Source organism: Anabrus simplex, chromosome 1 (assembly GCF_040414725.1).
Source record: "Anabrus simplex isolate iqAnaSimp1 chromosome 1, ASM4041472v1, whole genome shotgun sequence".
Taxonomy (NCBI): domain Eukaryota; kingdom Metazoa; phylum Arthropoda; class Insecta; order Orthoptera; family Tettigoniidae; genus Anabrus; species Anabrus simplex.
Window position 1 is genome coordinate 1,122,175,512 of NC_090265.1, and position 20,857 is coordinate 1,122,196,368.

Here is a 20,857-nt window from a genome sequence, read left to right on the forward strand (position 1 = left end):
CAAACAAGTGTTACAGTCAGCAAAGCGTACTGTAGTCTACGACGAACACTTTGGACATCGCCTAAATTCTCATGATTCCCATACCCTTCCTACTCCCCGGATCACATGGCTCCAGGTGCCTACATATGTTGAAAGAATCAGTTTCCAAGACAGATTAATCATCTACAAATATTTCCATATTACGCGGAAAGATAACGTCATTGTTGTCCTTATATCAACCTATATTCATGAGCTCGGTTTGAGCGATATGTCTGTTTGGCGGATCTTTAAAGAGGTGGGTGAATATACATAGCAAATTCAAGTTACTCAGCTTCTAAGTGGTAGGGATGAGTGAGCTCGATTACGGTACTGTGCACGAGTGTTTTCCATGTTGTGTGAGGATCCAGATTCCTTCTGCAACAAATACTATTTTTTGAAAGCCATATTCACCTTGATAGCTGCATCAACCGACAATCAACTTGTTTCAAAGGGTTTGAATGGCCTGACGTCGTTATAAAGAAACCACTACACAGTGTGCGGGCTACGATTTGGTGTCCGGTCATTGAATAGTGAGCCTTATTTCGTCATGGATGCTGCACAGAAACATAAAACAGTGGAGCAGGTAGTATACTGAGACCTCATTATTACCAAATTTGAGCGGGATTTGCTCACTTTTCGTCACGTAAGAAACGTGCCCATCCAATGATAATGGATGCAGAAAGATGCCGCTATAGCCTACAGGAGTCACTCCCTCTTCATCAATGACTTTTTGGAGATGACTGAATTTCTCGTGATCCCCAATATACAGTATTCCTACTCCGCGGATCTCACGGCCCCATATACATACATAAGAGCATGTTGAAAGAATTAGTTTCCAAGTCTGTAATCATTTACAAATATTCCCGAATTACGCGAGAAGATAACGTCATTTTTGTCCTTACACCAACGTGTATTCATCGGCTTGTTCAATAATCTTCATAAATGTTATAATGTGTGGCTCGTGTTGGTACATATTTTGAACGATTACTGTACCAGCGCAATTAACATTTCAGTTTACAGGCAAAGCTATTATTATTATTATTATTATTATTATTATTATTATTATTATTATTATTATTATTATTATTATTAGAACTTATTTAACTCATGTCGTTGCCTAATTTTTCTCCCAAAATCTCTTCATCTTCTCGCTGTGGCTTTCCTTGCGATCTTCTGACAAGGTTTTATTGTTAGTAGTGCTTGGATGGTTTGTAAAGCGATGATTGTCGGCTAATTTTTTGAACTTAGGTCTGTCTAACACGATATCATCCGTGATGCCTATCTCCTGAAGATCTTTTCCAACTTCCAGCAGCTAATTGTTTTTTACTTCATCAATAGGGCAAGGTACAGAATTCTTGTAGTCAATTTCTGATTTATCATTCTGAGAGTATGTCCGTATAATGCAAACGTCTTTTACTAAATATGTCTAAACTTTTCTCTGAGTGTTGGAACAAGTCATGAGATTATCTTATCATCCAGGATCCCCCTGCATAGACTGATCCAAAAATGTTCCTTAACATTTTTCTTTCTTGTTTTTCTACATCTTTATTCAATAATATGCCCCCAATGATCAGTGTTTCAGATGTAATAGTGCTTCAAACTTGAGTATAGTGTTGTAATGTCTTAATTTTGCATTTTGGAATATATATTTTTATTATATCTGCTCCAAATGAGCCTGTAAGCTCTTTGTAGTTTAGAGACCGTTTCTTTGCTTCCTTCACGATCGAATCCTAAAGGTTGGATAACTTCTCGCAGGTATTTGAATTTAGACACTTGGGATATTTTGTCATAATGGGTTTTCATTGGTTGTCCATCTAGGTATCGAAGAGATCCTTCCATGTAGTGAGTTCTCCGATATGAGATCCAGAGCCTTCTTCTGAATGCAATTTCATGGAGTGTTTCAATGGATGCAATCGCTTCCTGTCTGTAATTGGACAACACTGTTAAGTCATCAGCGAAGGCCAAACACTGTAAATTAATTATCACGTAATCTGCCAAGGGTTATTCCTTTAACTTCTTTTCCCCAAGTCCTAATCACTTTTTCCAAAACTAGGTTAAACAATAAAAGGGGACAACCCATCTCCTTGGCGCACTCCTGTTTTAACATCAAATGGTTCAGACAATACCCCTAAGAATTTAACATTTGAAGTGGCGCCTGTTAGTGTTCACATGATTAATGTTCTTGCTTTCCTGTCTACTTTGAATTCCTCCAGTACAAGGAAATAGTTCGATCTGTCTATCGTTTCATACAGTATGCCTTTCTGAAGTCTTTGAAGTCCAGAAAAGTAGTAATCATTTGTCTGCTTTTAAAAATTTGTAGGATGGTCTTGAGGTGAAGAATCTGTTCTGAGCAAGACCTGCCTTGAAACCTGCCTAATATTCTCCAATCAAATGATCTGTTTGCATTTCAAGTCTCTTCAGTAGGAGTTTTGAAATAATTTTGTAGGTTACTGGTAGTAGGGAAATACATCTGTAGTTATTTATGTCAGTTTTATACCTTTTATTATGTAATGTGTGAATTATTTCACACTTCCAGCCGTCAGAAATTGTTTCACTGGTCCGGTTATCTGTAAAAAGTTTATGGATTTTCTGAGCGAGACTTCTTTCACCTAGTTTCCACATTTCGGCAATTATACCATTTCCCGAGGAGCTTTCTTCTTTTCTAACTCATGTATTATTTGTTCCACTTCTATTGTTGGAGGCACTGAACCTGAATTTGGTTCTGCTGGTTCAAAAGTGAGCTGGTCAGTAGAATTTCCTCAATTTAGAAGGTCTTTGAAATGATCCGCCAAAAGTTTACAATTTTCTTCATTATTTGTTTCTGAAGTTCCATCCGGTCGTTTAAAACAGAGATTGCGTGCCCTATAATTATTCAGTTCTTCTCTTAAGGGTCTGTAAAAGTTCTTAGTATTGTTTTTTTGAACTCTTGCTCGATTTCTGCCAGTCTGATTTGACCATAGCGACGTTTTTGGAATCTCATAATCTTTGATGGCTCCTTCTGAATTTTAATGAATGGATACCATTTCCGTGTGGTTTTCTGCGAATTCCAGTCTTGCTATGCTTTCTTGTGGAGTGCTAACGCCCTTTCACTGGCATGTTTCCACCACCTATGTTTACGTTTTCTTGGTGGCATGTTAGTGCACTTGGTTGCTTTTACAAGTTCGTCTTTAAGTTCTGACCAACTAACAGCATTTTTTTCTGAGATATTGACTAGGAAAGAGCTTCACTTTTGCTTCAGAACCTCTGGATAGATTCGTGGGTTTCACCGTGATCTACACTTGGATATGTTAGATTGAAACTTCACTTTGATTAGGGATATGTGGTGGTCAGAGTCAATGATATATTTCTTGACTTTTACATTCTTCATCTCCTTATGGTTTCTCTTTGTAATAGCCACATGGTCTATCTGAAATTCTCCTAAGTGGACGTTCGGGGACCTCTAGGTTGTTATCTTCTACGGACGTGCTATAAAATGAGTTTACATTAGTTTCAGATCAAAGTTCTCACAGAAGTTGATTAATCGTTCCCCATTTTTATTGGTCCTTTTATAGGCAGGGTAGTGGCTTTGCACTTCTTTTCTTTGCCTATTTCTGTATTGAAATCTCCTATCAAAATTTTTGACATGATGTTTAGGAATTTGGGCTACTGTTTCCTCTAGTAGTTCGCAGAATTCTTCCACCTTTTCTGGGTCTTTCCGGCTGTAATTATTTGTTGGTGCATTATTATTATTCTCGTATCAGAAACATACATGTTGTACACAGTTATAATTACTATATTACATTTGCCCAAAACTTGGCCACTTCCAAAGCATTTTTTGATGCTTGATATAGTTCATCTTCTGTGCAGGAGGCTGGACATAGACGACACTGGAGCATATGTTGGACTGTCTGGTCTTCTCCGCAGTCACATTGGATTTTTTCTTGATCTATATAGCCCCATCTTGCCAAATTAACTTTGGATCTGCCAACTCCAGATCTCAGTCTATTCAGGGACTTCCAGGTCATCCATTCTTCATTGTAACCAGGAGGTAGAGTTTCAGAAAATCTTATCCAGCCAGGAGGAAGGTAGGATGTAGCCCTCCATAATTGCAACCTGGCTTTTTCAGTAGTGGTTCTAAGTTCCTTTGAAGTTCTGAGAAAACTCTTCCTTGACTTTAAACGTTGCAGATGCGGTGCATGCCCATATAGAGGGTGGGTCCTTTCCTGTTCCACTGTCTTTCTTTCCTTGTTCGCAGCTATTTCTCTTCGAACAGAAGGAGGTGCTATTCCTGCAAGGTGGTAGAGCCATTCAACTGGAGTGGATTTCAAACAACCTGTTATAATTCTGCAAGTTTCATTGAGAGCTATATCCACCTGTTTGGCATATGTTGAATTATACCAGACAGGACACGCATACTCTGCTGCAGAATAGCATAGTGCCATTGCAGAAGTTCGGATGGTTTCAGGTTGGCTACCCCACTGTGATCCGGCCAGTTTCCGTAAAAGATTGTTCCTGGTGGAGACTTTTGATTTGCAGTTCATGCAGTGCTTCTTGAAAGTAAGAGATCTATCAAGTGTCACTCCTAGATATTTTGGAGACTCGCAGTGTTCCAGTTCGACTCCTGACCATACTATCTTTAACTTGCGAGTGGCTTCCCTGTTTCTCAGATGAAAAGCACACACTTGTGTCTTTGAGGGGTTCGGTTTAAGCTGGTTTGTGCTGTAATATCTAGAAAGATCATTAAGGGCATCCGTGAGGGTGATCTCCACTGTTTCAAAATCTCTTCTCTGAGTGGCTAGGGCGAGGTCATCAGCATACAAGAAGCTACTGCAATTGGGGGCTATGGGTTGGTCGTTTGTGTATATATTGAACAGAATTGGAGCCAGCACACTTCCTTGCGGAAGACCGTTTTTCTGTAGTCTCCATCGACTACGCTGTTCTTGGAAATCAACAAAGAACCTGCGATTCTGCAAAAGAGTGGCGATGAGTCTTGTTAGGTTAAAGTCCTTGGTTAGATTGTAGACCTTCACTAATAGTAGCTGGTGGTTGACAGTGTCATACGCTGCTGATAAGTCAACAAATACCACTCCTGTCACCTTACGAGCCTCAAACCCATCTTCTATAAACTGTGTAAGATTTAATAACTGTCCAGTACAGCTTTTACCAGGACGAAATCCAGATTGCTGAGGTATAAGTAATGGGTCAATTACAGGTAATAGGCGATTTAAGATCAATCTTTCCAGCAGTTTGTAAAGGTGACATAGTAGCGCAATTGGTCTAAAATTATTTGGATCATTCCCTTCTTTACCAGGTTTCAGCAAGGCAATCACTCGGCTCTTCCGCCATATCTTTGGAATTTGGTTTCTGCTCAAACAGTTATTGAAGAGTTGGAGAATCCATTTCTTTGTCATTAAGCCAAAGTGTTTAATTTGCTCAGTTCGTATATCATCCAAGCCAGCTGATTTTCCATTTTTACTCTGTTTGATAGCCTTCTCTAATTCTTCCATGCTGAGTGATGATGTTAGGTCGTCGCTCTCTTCATGCTCTTCTCTTTGCAGTTTCGGTTTTTGTGATTTGTGGTTTGCCTTCCCGTTCAGCAGTAACTGATGTGCTATTTGGTTAGCAGTGATATTATGATGTGCGGTGGTCTTGGTTGGATCATTGCTTAGACGTCTCAGAAGTCTCCAAGCTTTATGACTGTCTCTTTTCAGGTCCAAGTTTTCAATAGTTTGTATCCACTGATCCCTTTTGGTCTCTCTAATAGAGGAAATAAGCTTGTTCCCTGCTTCCACAGTTACTTCATTGAAAGGATTTTCTTCAAATAAGTTTTTGTATTCTGCAAGTAGTGTGGCTTGATCTGAAGTAAGCCCGGGGATATAAGATGTTCGACAGCCACGGGGGATAGACATCCTTGAGCATCTCTTTACAGCTGTGGTGAAGGTGTCATAGTAACTGGGTACTGGTTCTATAGCAGATATTTCAGCGTCCAGTAATTCCGCAAATCTTGACCAGTCTGCCTTCTTAAAATTAAACCTCCTCCGAAAGGATACCATCTGAGGTCTTATAGCAGCAAATACTTGGCACATTATTGGTCTATGCTGTGTATTGGGTATTGGGGAACAGACAGATTTTACACATTGTTGGTTGATATTGCTGCTGCCAAATATGAGGTCAGGATTGTAAGCTCTTCTCCACCTGCCACTGTTAAAGGATCCAGGTAGTTTTGCATCATGGATTAAAGTCAGCTGGCTTATTTCTGCCCATTCTTGTACTGCTGTCCCATTCTCATCTTCATGGTCATAGCCCCAGAGAGGACTATGGCTGTTGAAATCACCGATCACAATTTGCACATGCTTGTTTCCGAAATTGGATGGTAGGTTTACAGTGAATTGAGCACCAGGTGGTTTATAAAGGGATGAAATGGTGCAATTAGCTGTTTCTACAGTAAGGATTTCAATGTTGTTTTCCTCTGTGAATGCTGTGGATGAAATCTGGAAATCTGGATGAACAAAAATAGCACTTCCATATTTATCATGAGGTCTTTCAATGGCGAGACGCATTCCATCTATTTTTGGCCTGCGAATATCACAACCTCTATGTGTCTCCTGTATGCACAGTATGTGGCACTGGTGCTTCCTGCATAGTTCTTGTAGCAGTTCTTCTTTGGCTGGTGTAATGCCTTCTATGTTAACAGAGATAATCGTTAACTGTGGCCCTGAAAAGGGTTCAGGTGTGGATGTTTCTGTTGTGAAAGGATCAGCCGTCAGGTTATTCATTCTCTGACGTTGCCCGGGGTACGCCCGATTGCTTTTATTATCTTGATCACAAATCATCGCAATCTTCGGGGAGGCTCCTTTCGTGTACCCCTGTTGGTGCATGAATCTTGATTAGTGAATAAGCTTTGTTTCCTGATTTGATTGCTAGCACTGACATTTTTTCAGAGGGAGATTTGAAACTCATAACTGAATTTATGATAATCCTTCTTACTGCAAATCCGATTCCAAGTTGCAGTGGTGTATCAAGGACTTGAACTGCTGGTTTAACTTTGTATATTATGCAGTCGCTTGACTCAAAGTGATTTTCATCCGTATATCTGGTTTCTTGAATAACTAAAATTTGGATATTTAGTCCGTCCAACATGTCCGTTAATTGCTTCAATTTACCAAAGTTTTAGAATTTTACTGATGTTGATGGTGCCAAGAAAATTCTAGCGTTTGGGACGAAGAGATTTGGGAAGCTCCGATACATTCCAGCAAGATGTTCTCGGTCCCTCAGAATCCGATGACCGAGAAAGCCTAGTGCAATCACTACGGCCTGAGGTAGTTTCTTTGTCACCTGACATTTCCATCATGATAAAAGGTTGAAGGTAATAGGGAGACCGCCAATTTTCGATCTCGATTTTACAACTCGGGCAGTGAGCCTTAGAGTTTGCCTCAAGATGAGTTCTGGCTGTTCCACGGCTTGTGCTTGTCAGCCGCCTCTAATATGTACGTATTTGGTCCGCGAGAGCTATTTTATTTCTCTCAAGTACTTCGGCAATCCGGTTAGGACCTCCCCTAATCAGTCACCTGGGACGCGCCACGTGGGAGTATCGCATCTTCCCCTGCTACGACAGCGTAGTAGCTTCCCGGATTATTATTATTATTATTATTATTATTATTATTATTATTATTATTATTATTATTATTATTATTATTATTATTATTATTTCGTGGCCGCATATGCCCATAAAATGAGCACTCATGAGCTCACTCAAGGTCGGCTCGCTTGACGCGTTCTTACCCTAGATCTAGCTGCACTTCACTTCTTCTCAAAGCAGCCTCGGGAGGTCATTTCCATGTTGCCTTAGGACATCCCCTTCCTCTCTTCGGCCTCGGTGGTAAGATTTTCTGCATTAGATGGTATTTAACACTTTTTCTGAGGTGGCTGTTCCAGCATTTTCTTCCACCTTGTCGCTGATGGGCGCGGCTTAATTAGCTCATTGCGCTCTTTGTCGTGCAGAGTGACGCCTGCCGTCCGTCCCAGGATCCGCATCTTTGTGACATGTATTCGCTGGGGCTGCTCTTAAAAAAAGGTGAGGTGCTGCTCAATATAGTGCAAGAACGTCGGATGTACTCGCTTGTTTTGTCTTGCCCAACATTTGGAGCCGTACATGAGAACAGGCCGGATAGTGGTTTCCTTTCAGTGCAACCGTCCGGCTCCATGGCTAAATGGTTAGCGGGATGGCCTTTAGTGAAAGGGGACTCGGGTTAGATTCTCGGCAGGGTCGGGAATTTTAACCTTCATTAATTAATTTCGCTGGCACGGGGCTGGGTGTATGTGTCGTCTTCGTTATCATTTCATCCTCATCGCGACGCGCAGGTCGCCTACGGGAGTCAAATCAAAAGACCTGCACCTGGCGAGCGGAACATGTCCTTGGACACTTCCGGCACTAAAAGCCAAACGCCATTACATTTTTCAGTTCAACCGGCATACGCTTATTACGCAGAATACCCGTAATGTACCACCATTTACACTGTCTTTATGCATCCATACTACCATCGGTTGTCATGGCTGATCCGAGATTCTTGAACTTAACAGTCATCATCGGGATTCTCCAGCTAGGAAAACGCCGGGCTGAGTGGCTCAGACGGTTAAGGCGCTGGCCTTCTGACCCCAACTTGGCAGGTTCGATCCTGGCTCAGTCCGGTGGTATTTGAAGGTGCTCAAATACGATAGCCCCGTGTCGGTAGATTTACTGGCACGTAAAAGAACTCCTGAGGGACAAAATTCCGGCACCTCGGCGTCTCCGAAGACCTTAAAAAGTAGTTAGTGGGACGTAAAACAAATAACATTATTATTATTACCAGCTAGGAAAACAGTGTTTTACAGGCCCTCTTGCCCGGGCTGCGCAAAATTGAAGAACATGTACTCTGTCTTCTTGAGGCTTACTCTCAACCCCGTAGCCTTTAGCATTGCTCGTCATCGTTCTAAGACCACCTCTACCTTCCCATATGACTCACCAAGCAACCGCATCATGTAAAAAATCGTACTTCTAAGAAAAAATATGTTTGAATGTTTTCAGTATTTCATCACAAAAATCTGCTCTCAGAATAAGAATATTTATGTTTAAAATAATTCAGTACATTTGTTAGAGTATCAGAAGTAGCACTGTCCAGCTGAAATTACTGTATTTTACCTGAATGAAATTCCTTCCTTCGCACGAGAACGTAAATTATAAAATTCAGTAAACAAAACCTCGTACGACTTAATGGATATCACCATTAAACAGAGGATGGGGGGGGGTCACAAATAGGTACATTTGGTGTTTCTAATAAGTCTACAGATGTCCACTTGGTCGGATGACACACGAGTTTTCGTATCTAATAAAGCTTTTCATAAACAAATCGTTTATTTTTATTTTATATAATGATCTGAATTCTTCAGATGGAAAGTTTTCTTTCGTATTCTCACGGAGCTAACAAATTAATCTTTCCACGACCTAAAGGATACACACATAACGGTAAATAAAACATTTTAATTCAGGCTATTTCGACTCATCACAAAAACATTAGTATCATTATTATTATTCATACCGTTTTTTTTATTTTGTTGTTGTCGTTGTTTTTGAACAGTCAACAACGAAAAGTCTCCTGATGGAGGAGAAGAATAAGAAGAAAGATATAAGTATGGTAAGCAACTAGTAAGGACCTTTCTGAATGGCGAGATGTTGGAATATTTTCCAGCAAATGTGCTTTAATGTGTTGTTAAATATACTGGTATGAGCCTGTTACAATTTACTTTCTCATTTAATCGACGTGTTATTGAACTGTACCAACAATGCTGAACTTGTCTGTTAAGTCTTCAGCCCGGAGACAAGCTGAATCTTCTAAAAGCATCACCGAAGGTTACGCGATTATAGGGAAACCACCAAACCCGATGGTGTCGAATATACAAGGCATAATAAAGAGTCGTACTGTTTTTCATTGCTGTCCTCATCGAGCCAGAAAGTGCTATTGCAACTATACTGTCCCTGTGGGTCGCACCTTTCATATTATCCAGGCGCACTACTTGTGCTCTGAATGTAATTACTTACCACCACCTCTACCGCAACAGTTTCCGTACTATCACAACCATAGCCTAAATGTAACTAGAACCACCAAACGAATTGATCGCGTAGTTTGTGAGCTTGCATTCGGGAGATGGTAGGCTCGTATCTTACCATCGGTAGCCCTGAAGATTTTTCCGTGGTTTCTTATTTTCACACCAGCCCAACGCTGGTACCAAACCTTAATTAAGGCCACGTCTGCTATCTTCCCAATCCTAACCTCAACTCAAACTTGCGTCGCCGAAAACCTTAAATGTGTTAGTGTAACGTTAAATCACTACAAAGAGGAAAATAGAGTGGGACTTCAGGGAAAGCTACAATTTGCTCTGGCATGTGCCAAAAGACTTATGGATACTGAAGTTATAAGAACTCTGTAACACCTATGCGTACATATTTTGAATTCAGTGATACATATACACGTACGCATTATATCCCATCATGAGTATACCAATTTAGACACACACAAGCATCATTTAATACCGCGTAACTCCACGTCTGGACTTGAGAACCTGCTGGATTCGGTTAGGAAGTGAGTGCACAAGGTTGTGCAGGTACGTCGCATCCAGGTTAATCTATTCGCTGAGGATTTGATCGCGCAATTCCAACATGTACCTCATATTTTCAGTAGGGTTCAAGTCAGGTAATTTTGTAGGCCAATCAAGATGTAATAGGGTGGGGGAATCCTCATAATCCCATGCCTCCATCCCGATGAACTTTGCTGTTGTTATCTTGAAAAATCAGAATACCAATAGCATATTCATCATGTAGATGTTGACTGAAAGGCAACCCCTGATCATCCAGGATATCTAAATAAATATGTTGGTTCATGTTGGTGAACATCTGAGTGAGCAGGCCTAATCCATGACACAAAAAACAGCCCCAATACATCGCAGTCCCACCTCCGGCTTGAACCTGACCTTGAACACATCCAGGATGAAATGCTTTATTTGGCCTTCGGTGCACCCGACGACGTGCATCATTAGAATACAGGCAAAAACGTAATTCATCAGACCACCGTATTTTCTCCAGTCAACTACTGTGTCCACGTTCGATGACTTCTACACCATTGAAGACGCGCAACTGTATGTGCCTGTGTGAGCAATGGCCTCTTGCGAGGTGACCGACTCCAAATGTTCATTGCATGCAGTTCCTGTCGTAATGTCCTCTCACTAACAGGTTGGGATGGACCTTCATTCACTGACTGCAGCAATTCCTGTGGGATCTGGAAGCGATTTTGATTCACAAGCCGTAAAACGCCTCTCCGTCCCTCTCAGTGAGGATCATTTTCCGTCCACAATCCTGACGTCATGTTTCGTGGCCACATGTAGTACACCTCAGTTATTGAATCTGCTTCCCTCTTATGTAATCATGACGGTTTATAATTTAAACATATTCATGTATCCAACTTGATTCTAATGTCTGCCTCACCGGGCGAGTTGGCAGTGCGCGTAGAGGCGTGCGGCTGTGAGCTTGCATCCGGGAGATAGTAGGTTCGAATCCCACTATCGGCAGCCCTGAAGATGGTTTTCCGTGGTTTCCCATTTTCACACCAGGCAAATGCTGGGGCTGTACCTTAATTAAGGCCACGGCCGCTTCCTTCCAACTCCTAGGCCTTTCCTATCCCATCGTCGCCATAAAACCTATCTGTGTCGGTGCGACGTAAAGCCCATAGCACAAAAAAAAAAGTCTACCTCCGCAGCGTAACGGTTAAGCTACAGTGCTCGGTGGTGCCAGGCAAGTAATAAGAACATCAATTTTGAATTTTACTAAATATAGATATAAGAAAAGCTTTCGACGATTTGGATCATGACCACTTAAGGAACGCGTTAAACAATTTACTACCGGGCGAGTTGGCCGTGCGCGTAGAGGCGCGCGGCTGTGAGCTTGCATCCGGGAGATAGTAGGTTCGAATCCCACTATCGGCAGCCCTGAAGATGGTTTTCCGTGGTTTCCCATTTTCACACCAGGCAAATGCTGGGGCTGTACCTTAATTAAGGCCACGGCCGCTTCCTTCCAACTCCTAGGCCTTTCCCATCCCATCGTCGCCATAAGACCTATCTGTGTCGGTGCGACGTAAAACCCCTAGCAAAAAAAAAAACAATTTACTTATTACATCTAAACCGGAAAACCTGATCTTCGGTCTGCAAACAGGCAATATAACAAGAATTCAATTGAACAATGTTAAAAATGAATCATAAGTGTAACTAGAGGAGTGTTACAAGGCTCTCCTTTACCACCTAATCTATACAATGGCCGCATTCTAAATGTATTTAATGGGTTGTGTAGATTATATAGTTATTGGGAAAGGTAAAAATTAAGCTTTAACTCTATTCAGTAATGTTACTCAAAATTTCCATGAAATAGGATATAATAATATCTGCAAATTCAAAGAAACTCGTGTTAAGAAAGGAGAACTACTGGAAGAAAATATTCATATTTCGTCCGGAAGTATAAAACTTGAAAGGAGACTTTATTCCCTATTTAGAGGTTAACGTTCAAGATGAGATTAATTTCGATCCTCTCTCAACAATGAATAAACTAAAAACGAATTTAGAGCTAATAAAAATATAGTCTCATAAACACCTCAATCTGTCCCAATTTAGTATAGACATTTCAGGCAGTGTCTCCAAGCAAATTTCTTTCAAAATTCTTAACAGGTTCCGATGTTATAATTAGAAACGCTATGAAAGAAAATGACAGCTTCCTAATGACCTCCCTACTAATATGATGTATGCAGATACAAAATTTAAGGAATTAGGTTTGTTTTATTCTGAATGGGAACTGTACTTACAACATATAATGCTTTTAAGATATTAAATTAATATTATTTAAATCCAATAATTTGTCAGGAAAGATATCAGGAATTTTTTTTTAAGTCTAAATACATTATATACGCCTGCCCCGTAGCATGCCTGCCTGTTACCCGGAGGCCCCGGGTTCGATTCCCGGCCAGGTCAGGGAATTTTACCTGGGTCTGAGGGCTGGTTTGAGGTCCACTCAGTCTACGTGATTAGAATTGAGGAGCTGTCTGACGGTGAGATAGCGGCCCCGGTCTATAAAGCCAAGAATAACGGCCGAGAAGATTCATCGTGCTGACCACACGACCCCTCGTAATCTGCAGACCTTCGGGCTGAGCAGCGGTCGCTTGGTAGGCCAACGCCCTTCAGGGCTGTAGTGCCATTGGGGTTACTTACATCAATGTATATATAACCGACTGGGATTTTGGACAAACACAATATTGTAGACACAAGGGAAGTCGGAGCACATTCAGAGAAAGAGTATTTTAAAAGTGGAGCCAGAAGCAGCATTGACAATGTTGCGACAGAGAGGTTGAAACTCTTGTCCATCTCCTAGGGATCTGTCCAATGGTGACATTCTACGGAATACACGTCATCACACAATTCCATCAATGATAGCAAATGCCTTAAAGAAAACGGGATATATAGTTTATGAATAGCCGGGCTGAGTGGCTCAGACGGTTGAGGCGCTGGCCTTCTGACCCCAACTTGGCAGGTTCCATCTTACGCTCAGTCCCGTGGTATTTCAAGGTGCTCAAATACGTCAGCCTCACGTCGGTAGATTTACTAGCACGTAGAAGATCTCCTGCGGGACTAAATTCCGGCACCTTGGTGTCTCTGAAAACCACAGAAGTAATTTTTTTCTAGTGGCTTCACGTCGCACCGACACAGATAGGTCTTACGGCGACGATGGGGTAGGAAAGGCCTAGGAGTTGGAAGGAAGCGGTCGTGGCCTTAAATGAGGTACAGCCCCAGCATTTTCCTGGTGTGAAAGTGGGAAACCACGGAAAAACCATCTTCAAGGCTGCCGACAGTGGAATTCGAACCCACTATCTCTCGGATGCAAGTTCACAGCCGCGCGCCCCTAACCGCGCGGCCAACTCGCCCGGTATATAAGTATTTCGTGAGACGTAAAGCTAATAACATTATTATTATTATTATTATTATTATTATTATTATTATTATTATTATTATTCGTAGTAGTAGTAGTACTATTATTATTGTTATTATATGAGGAATTTCCAAAACAGACAGTAATCGCAAAGCTGATATAATTCCTTTTAACCCTCCCTCTCTGTATTACATCATAGACCCTAGATTCGAGTCACACATAAGGCAGCCAGAAGAAGTACGCGGGGAAAAAAGGGCAGTCTATGGAACTACAGTCCGATTTTTCTAATAGAAGTATAATCTGGAATACACTGCTGTTACAGACCTTATGATAGGAGATAGTGATACTATCCCACAGTTCTTAGACGATTTTTTGGAAATCTTTCGGCTTGCCTAAAGATGCATTGAATGAGATCTCAATTAAATCTCTCAAAGGCACTATAGCCATTTTCAGGCACCATGCAAACTGTGTGAAAATTATACTGAGAATATAATTTATATATAAATCATTTTTTTGCTATTTTCGGATCCTTTATATAAAATGGAATTTGTGTAACTGAACAATTAATGTTTTTAAAATAATTATGTTACGGTACTCTGTATCTTTGAAAGCCTGTATTTGTTGCTGGAAGATAAAGTTGGGACCTCCAAGTAGCTAAATATTCACAGACTGCCATGATACCTTATTTCTGGGTTTGCTACTATAAGAACTGCTTGAATGGCGTAGGTTGTTCGACATTCGCTTCCAATGCTCAAGAGGACAGTGAGGAATGGCATGATATTCGATTTGGGCTTCTGTGAAAGACGTGCAATCACATTTCCAATATTAATATTGTGTAGGCCCTAACGCGTTCAATTAATAATAATAATAATAATAATAATAATAATAATAATAATAATAATAATAATAATAATGTGATGTTTAAACTGTCTTTTAATTCACCGGAACGAGTCTCGCTTTGAGTACTCTTAAATGACCGACTGCGCACAGGATGTTCCCTTCAAATTGCGTTAATTTCTAACCATTGATTGTTAGCATTAAATACTTATAATTTCAGAATATTAATGCTTAATGCTGTTATATCTGATGCAAATCTTTGAAGTGAAACACAATTAATTTTCAATCGAGATTTTCTGAATTCATTCACCTTCCATACTCTCTAAAATATTGGTGTACTTCTTAATATTACTCTTGTAACCCGAATAAATGTACTAAACTCGGAATTATATATAATGCTACTTCTAAACTTTCTCCCTTTCATGATTTTAAATTTATTAAAACTTGAAAATAGATCCCCACAATTCTAGGTATGCTAACTGGATACCAACATCGTGCGCGAGCTGCTAGCTAGTGCTGTCCGCAGTATGGGATTAGAGGTCTATGCTGAAGCTCATTCTCTGGCTGAGAAAAGAAGTAATAGATGAAGAAATGTTGTTACTATTTATCAGTAGAAAATTATTAAAATCGTTGACTGAATAGATCACTTCCAGTTGTAAGACACAACTGGAAGTCGTTAACAAATAAAAGAGGAACATTTAAGAGCCAACTATACCAAACATTTCAGATATATTTCAGGTGAAAAATGTGTGGATGGCTGTTATATTTCTCTAACCTTCTTCCTCTGCTTCTTCTTCTTGAAATCTAGCGTTTTAACATTTGGTAATTTCCACGATTGAATTCGTATTTTTGTCGTACCTCTCCCACACGAAGCCATGATATCCGATGACGGCCAGTTCTACGTTTCCCAACAATCGTTTCATGGAGTATCAAATTACAGTATTTTATACTTTGCTTTTCTCATTATATGACCAAGATACGCGAGCCTTCAGGAAAAGAAGAACCTCAGTTATTTTATTCATCCTTTCCATCATCACAGTACTCCGTATTTTTTAGTCTCGATATGCGAAGCATGAACCTGCAACATCTCATTTTAAAAGACGCTGTCTTTTTACAGTTACTCTGTGTTACATTCTATCCTTTCCATTCCACACAGCAATGTTTAAAAAGCATCTGACATAACCTCTGAAAGTGGGCAGCTTGATGAACAGCAGGTTATGAATGTGCTTCCTGCTTATTCAGCTCTCTGATTACTTGTCTGCATTTTCACTGCTCATTTAGGTAGCATCCAAGGATTTTTTAAATTTGAAACACGCTCTTTTTTTTTTTTTTTTTTTTTTTTTGCCAAATATTACTTGCATGCTGGTGTTCCTACCTTTCCGCGCAAGGGGAACGATGATGGTATTTTTATTTTATTACAGTACATCGTATGACTTACAACTGCGCGTTCAGGACGTTATTATATCAGCAAGTACAGAATATTCGGTATCTATTCTCAGGAAATGTTTGTGTGGATTTCGTGACGATCATGAAATTATTATTATTATTATTATTATTATTATTATTATTATTATTATTATTATTATTATTATTATTATTATTATTATTATCACAATCACTTTACTCTGAAAATAAATTATATTATTAAAATGAATTTATTAGCACGGAACTATTAATTTCACCGATTGATTATATCAAAAATTTCATGACTAAAAAAGCCTATAAAACTTGAATAGGCCTGCCTTCAATTTTTTGACATATTATTAGTTATTGTGCGTTGTTTCTGAAAACCCATTTTACTTCAGATATAATAGGTGTACTTAATAATTACATCCATTCCAACTTTAAAAGGTCGCTGCGAAAATGTTATTTCAATAAGGAAAGCAGTAGCTTATTTTCAACGAATATAAATTTCTGCAAAAAATGTTCATTTTACCCCTTTCCAGACCAATGATTATTTATTTATTTATTTATTTATTTATTTATTTATTTATTTATTTATTTATTTATTTATTTAACGTCGCAATAACACATTGAAGGTTCCTCCCCGGGACAAGGGTGAGAAAGGGCTAGGATTAAGAAGGTAGTGACCGTGAACTTAACTAATGAACAGCCCAAGCATATGTCTAGCATGAAAATGGGAATCCACGGAAAACTATCTACAGGGCTGCCGACGGTGGGATTCTAACCTACCATCTCCCGAATGCAAGCTCACAGCCAATTATAAAATATAGCGCTGTGACCCTCCTCGATTTCTTTCATTGTACTCGTACTTAATCTGAATGATGCCATGTGACGTTCCAATTTACTTTTAAGCTGGTAGCATTGGTGAACGATGTCAGACATTTCTGTAAATTCTAGAGCCCACTGGAGATGGAGGATGAGTAAGTAACCTGGCAACTCCGTGATTTATTATGCATTCTATTGTACTGTACTTAGATTTAAATGATAAAATAGTTTTGGACGGAGAGAAAAATACAGTTCAGTTCACTTTATGGTTTCATTAGGATTTATATTTGGCATCTTTATTCTAATATATCCTAAATATACTCCGCATTTATCATTGCATTTATAACTGAAAGCAGTCAAACGATTATAGAACTGTGTGCTCCACACGTTTCTGTTTGGGCTGAAAGAGTGGACCTAAACTATACGCCATTCTTTGTATTTTGAGATCCATAATACTTTGCCAACCAAAATCAAATAAATACCTCAACAAAAGTCTGAACTTCATATCCTGAATCTAGCTATTTTTTATTCCTTTACAGAAGAATGAATATGAATGTCAGAGGATGGAATGATGTTATAAAGCATGTTTACAGAACTAATCCTTCTTTTTGTTGTCCATTTAGAACCGAAGAGAAAACTAAATTTTGCTTTCATATGTTTAATTCTAGGCGTTTTGAGAGGGAAGATCTGCTAGCAGTTATCGTCAAATTAGCTTATTCTTCTGGTATTTAGTTTTCAGCCTGTTGCTCACAAACTTCTGGAAACAGCAACTCGCTCACTGGACCTTTACTTTTTCAGCTATAATCTCATGTATGAGAGCAATTAACTCATAAACTGTCAAATTTTCTTCCTGTAATTTAAACTGTTTCATAAATTTCTGAAAGCATCTAGTAACCGTAAAAATAACATCAAGTAGGCCTACACACTTCGAATAACCATCGTCTATCATGAGCCCCAAATAGGGATCAGTCATGAAGTACCTCACCACAACAGCAGGAAATCAATTTCCAAAGCAAAATGCTATTATATGTAAGCTATAAACTATAAGAAACAAATTAATATCCTTGAATTATACATTATCTGTATAATAATATGACACAGACAAACACATATAAGACGACTTGAAAAATCTATGTTGTTCTTGAAAGTAACACTCGCCAACTTTTTTAAAAAAAAGTCAACGATCACGTCATGCACAAGCTGGAACAAGTCCTGAAGAACAAGTGAAAGAACAAATCGGCTCTACCAACGTAATAATTGCCGCCAAACTGATTCAGCAAAGAATCTCTAAATGGGAATCATGGTAGTACTTTTTTTTTTTTTTTAGATTCAGCCATTATCGTGGTTTAGAGAGCCACTGGAGTCAACTAAAGTACTCCTTCCAATGATTTTTTCTCGCTTGTTTTAGATTCAGCTATAATCTTAGATTTGAGAGCAATTAAAACACTACTTGTTGTTGTTAGTCGCTTAGTCGCTTTCGACTCTCCGTGACCCCATAGACCAAAGTGTGCCATTTCTTCCTGTCATGTACTATTTTCGGAAGTCTTTCTAAACTGAGAGCCGTGGCTTCCTTGATGCTATAAATCCACCTCACCCGTTGTAGCCTTCTTCCCCCGATACCATCAATCTTCCACAGCATTAAGGTATTTTTCCAGTCAATCATGTTTTCTCATAATATGACCGAAGTACTTTAGTTTTTGTCTGAGTATTTGACCTTCCAGTGAACAGCCTGGATTGATTTCCTGTAATATGGACTTATTAGATCTCTTCGCATTCCACGAAACTCTAAGAAGTTTTCTCCAACTCCATAATTCAAATGTGTCTACTGTATTCTTCGACGCTCAGCCTTTCTTACTGTCCAGGTCTCGCTTCCGTACATTGCTACTGCTACACTATACGAATCTTCGTTCCTAAAGTTACGTCTCTACTCTTGAAAATGTTATCAAGGTTGGCCATTGCCTTCCTCCCAAGGAGCAAGCGTCTCTTAATTTTATGGCTGCAATCTCCGTCAGCAGGTATTTTTGAGCCTAAGTAGATGATGATGATGATGATGACGCTTGTTGTTTAAAGGAGCCTAACATCGAAGGTCATCGGCCCCATAGCCTAAGTAGATGAAACTAGGAACAACATCCATTGTTTCACCATTTATATGCCAGGAGGTGATAGATTTAGTTGCCATGATCTTTGTTTTCTTGACATTCAACCTTAGTCCAGCTTTTACACTTTCTTCTTTCACCTTTATTAGTAGACACTTAAGTTTTTCTTCACTTCCTGCCATCAGGGTGGTGTCATCAGCATATCTAAGGTTATTTATATGCCTACCACCAATTTTAGCTCCAGTTTCTGTTTCATCTAATTTGGCATTCCGCATCACATACTCTGCATATAAGTTGAATAAATAAGGTGACAATATGCAGCCTTAACGTGCACCTTTTTTTCAATCTTGACCCATTCAGTTGTTCCATATAGGGTTCTCACCGTAGCTTCCTGATCAGAGTAGAGATTTCTTTTAAGGCAAATAAGATGATCTGGTAATCCCATAGTCTTGAGTACTTGCCACAATTTATTGTGGTCAACACAGTCAAAGGCTTGAGCATAGTCAATAAAGCATATGTACAGGTCTTTCTGGAATTCTCTTGCTTTCTCCATAATTCAGCGAATATTAGCAATTTAATCTCTGGTTCCTCTGCATTTGCTGAAACCGGCTTGTTCTTCAGGTAGTTCTCGATCTACATGCTGCTACCACTGGTTACTTATTTGTCATTCCTCCCTTTGCTCGAGATTCAGCTAAAATCTCAGTTCTGAGAGCCGCTAGTATCAGCCAAACTACTTCCACTAATAACTAATGTTTCCTTCCTCTTTTTTCGGATTCAGCTATCATCTCAGTTTGGAGCGCCATTGGAATCATTTAAAGTACTTTTATAAATGACTGATTAATCCTTCCTCTGTTCTAGGTTCGCTTTAAGGATAAACTATGAGATCCTGGGTAGCAGTTAGAGTGCTACTATTGACTACTCACTATTCTGTTTCAGGACCTGAGTCCTCTGGAGGTTCGTCTCCAGCCTCAGGCTCGCGAGCTGCTAGAAGCAGTGAGAGCGCTCCTACTAGCCACACACTGGCACTCCTTCTCTGTGCTAGCAGATAATTCTGCGGCGACCTCAGTGCTACTCAGGAAGGACCTTGCAGCCATTTTTAGTGCACCCCCGCTCAACCCAAACACCATGCTGCTGAGAGTGGACTCGCCTTCATACCTCATTTTCAGGTACGGTAGAACTTATAGATAATATTCGTATTTCATAATTTAGGGTTATTGCAGCCATTCCTAAATTGTGGGCCGCGGACCCCTGGAGGACCGCAACGATAATCCAAGGGGTCCGCAGTAAAGATGAAATCTGTATTTGAAGAATGAAATTTTATTGTACACACACTATGCTAAATGTAGTAAATGTAAATGTACTAAATGTAGGAACTACGTCTTCACTGTTGTATAACATATATTATATAGTGGGATTTATTGAACCTTGCAGGCCTTCTCCCAATACAGTGTTCAAATCCATAACAGCCTAAGCAAATACATAATGCCCAACCTCCCTGCTTATGAACAATGACAAAATAATAATTCGATTAAACAAAAAAATATAGTATAGTATTTTGAAACAATTGGCTCATGGTCAACTCACTTCAGCAGAGCCGTTAGCCCTTAGAATAAATCTAATCTACAGTTATAAGTAATGAACAAGCTACTGTATAATAGGTATAGTGGGCCCTCCACGCAGTGATCACTGCCCGGTGGAGCCT

The 20,857-nt window shown here is 39.7% G+C and overlaps 1 protein-coding gene across 1 annotated transcript in view; it reads left to right on the forward strand.

Annotated features, from left to right (window-relative positions):
* LOC136858200 (uncharacterized) overlaps positions 1–20,857 on the forward strand; it is a 490,315-nt gene that overhangs the window by 104,052 nt on the left and 365,406 nt on the right. The window contains exon 3 of the mRNA XM_068225417.1: positions 20,092–20,321. Within this exon, the coding sequence (XP_068081518.1) occupies positions 20,092–20,321 (230 nt within the window). The remainder of the gene's footprint in view (positions 1–20,091; positions 20,322–20,857) is intronic.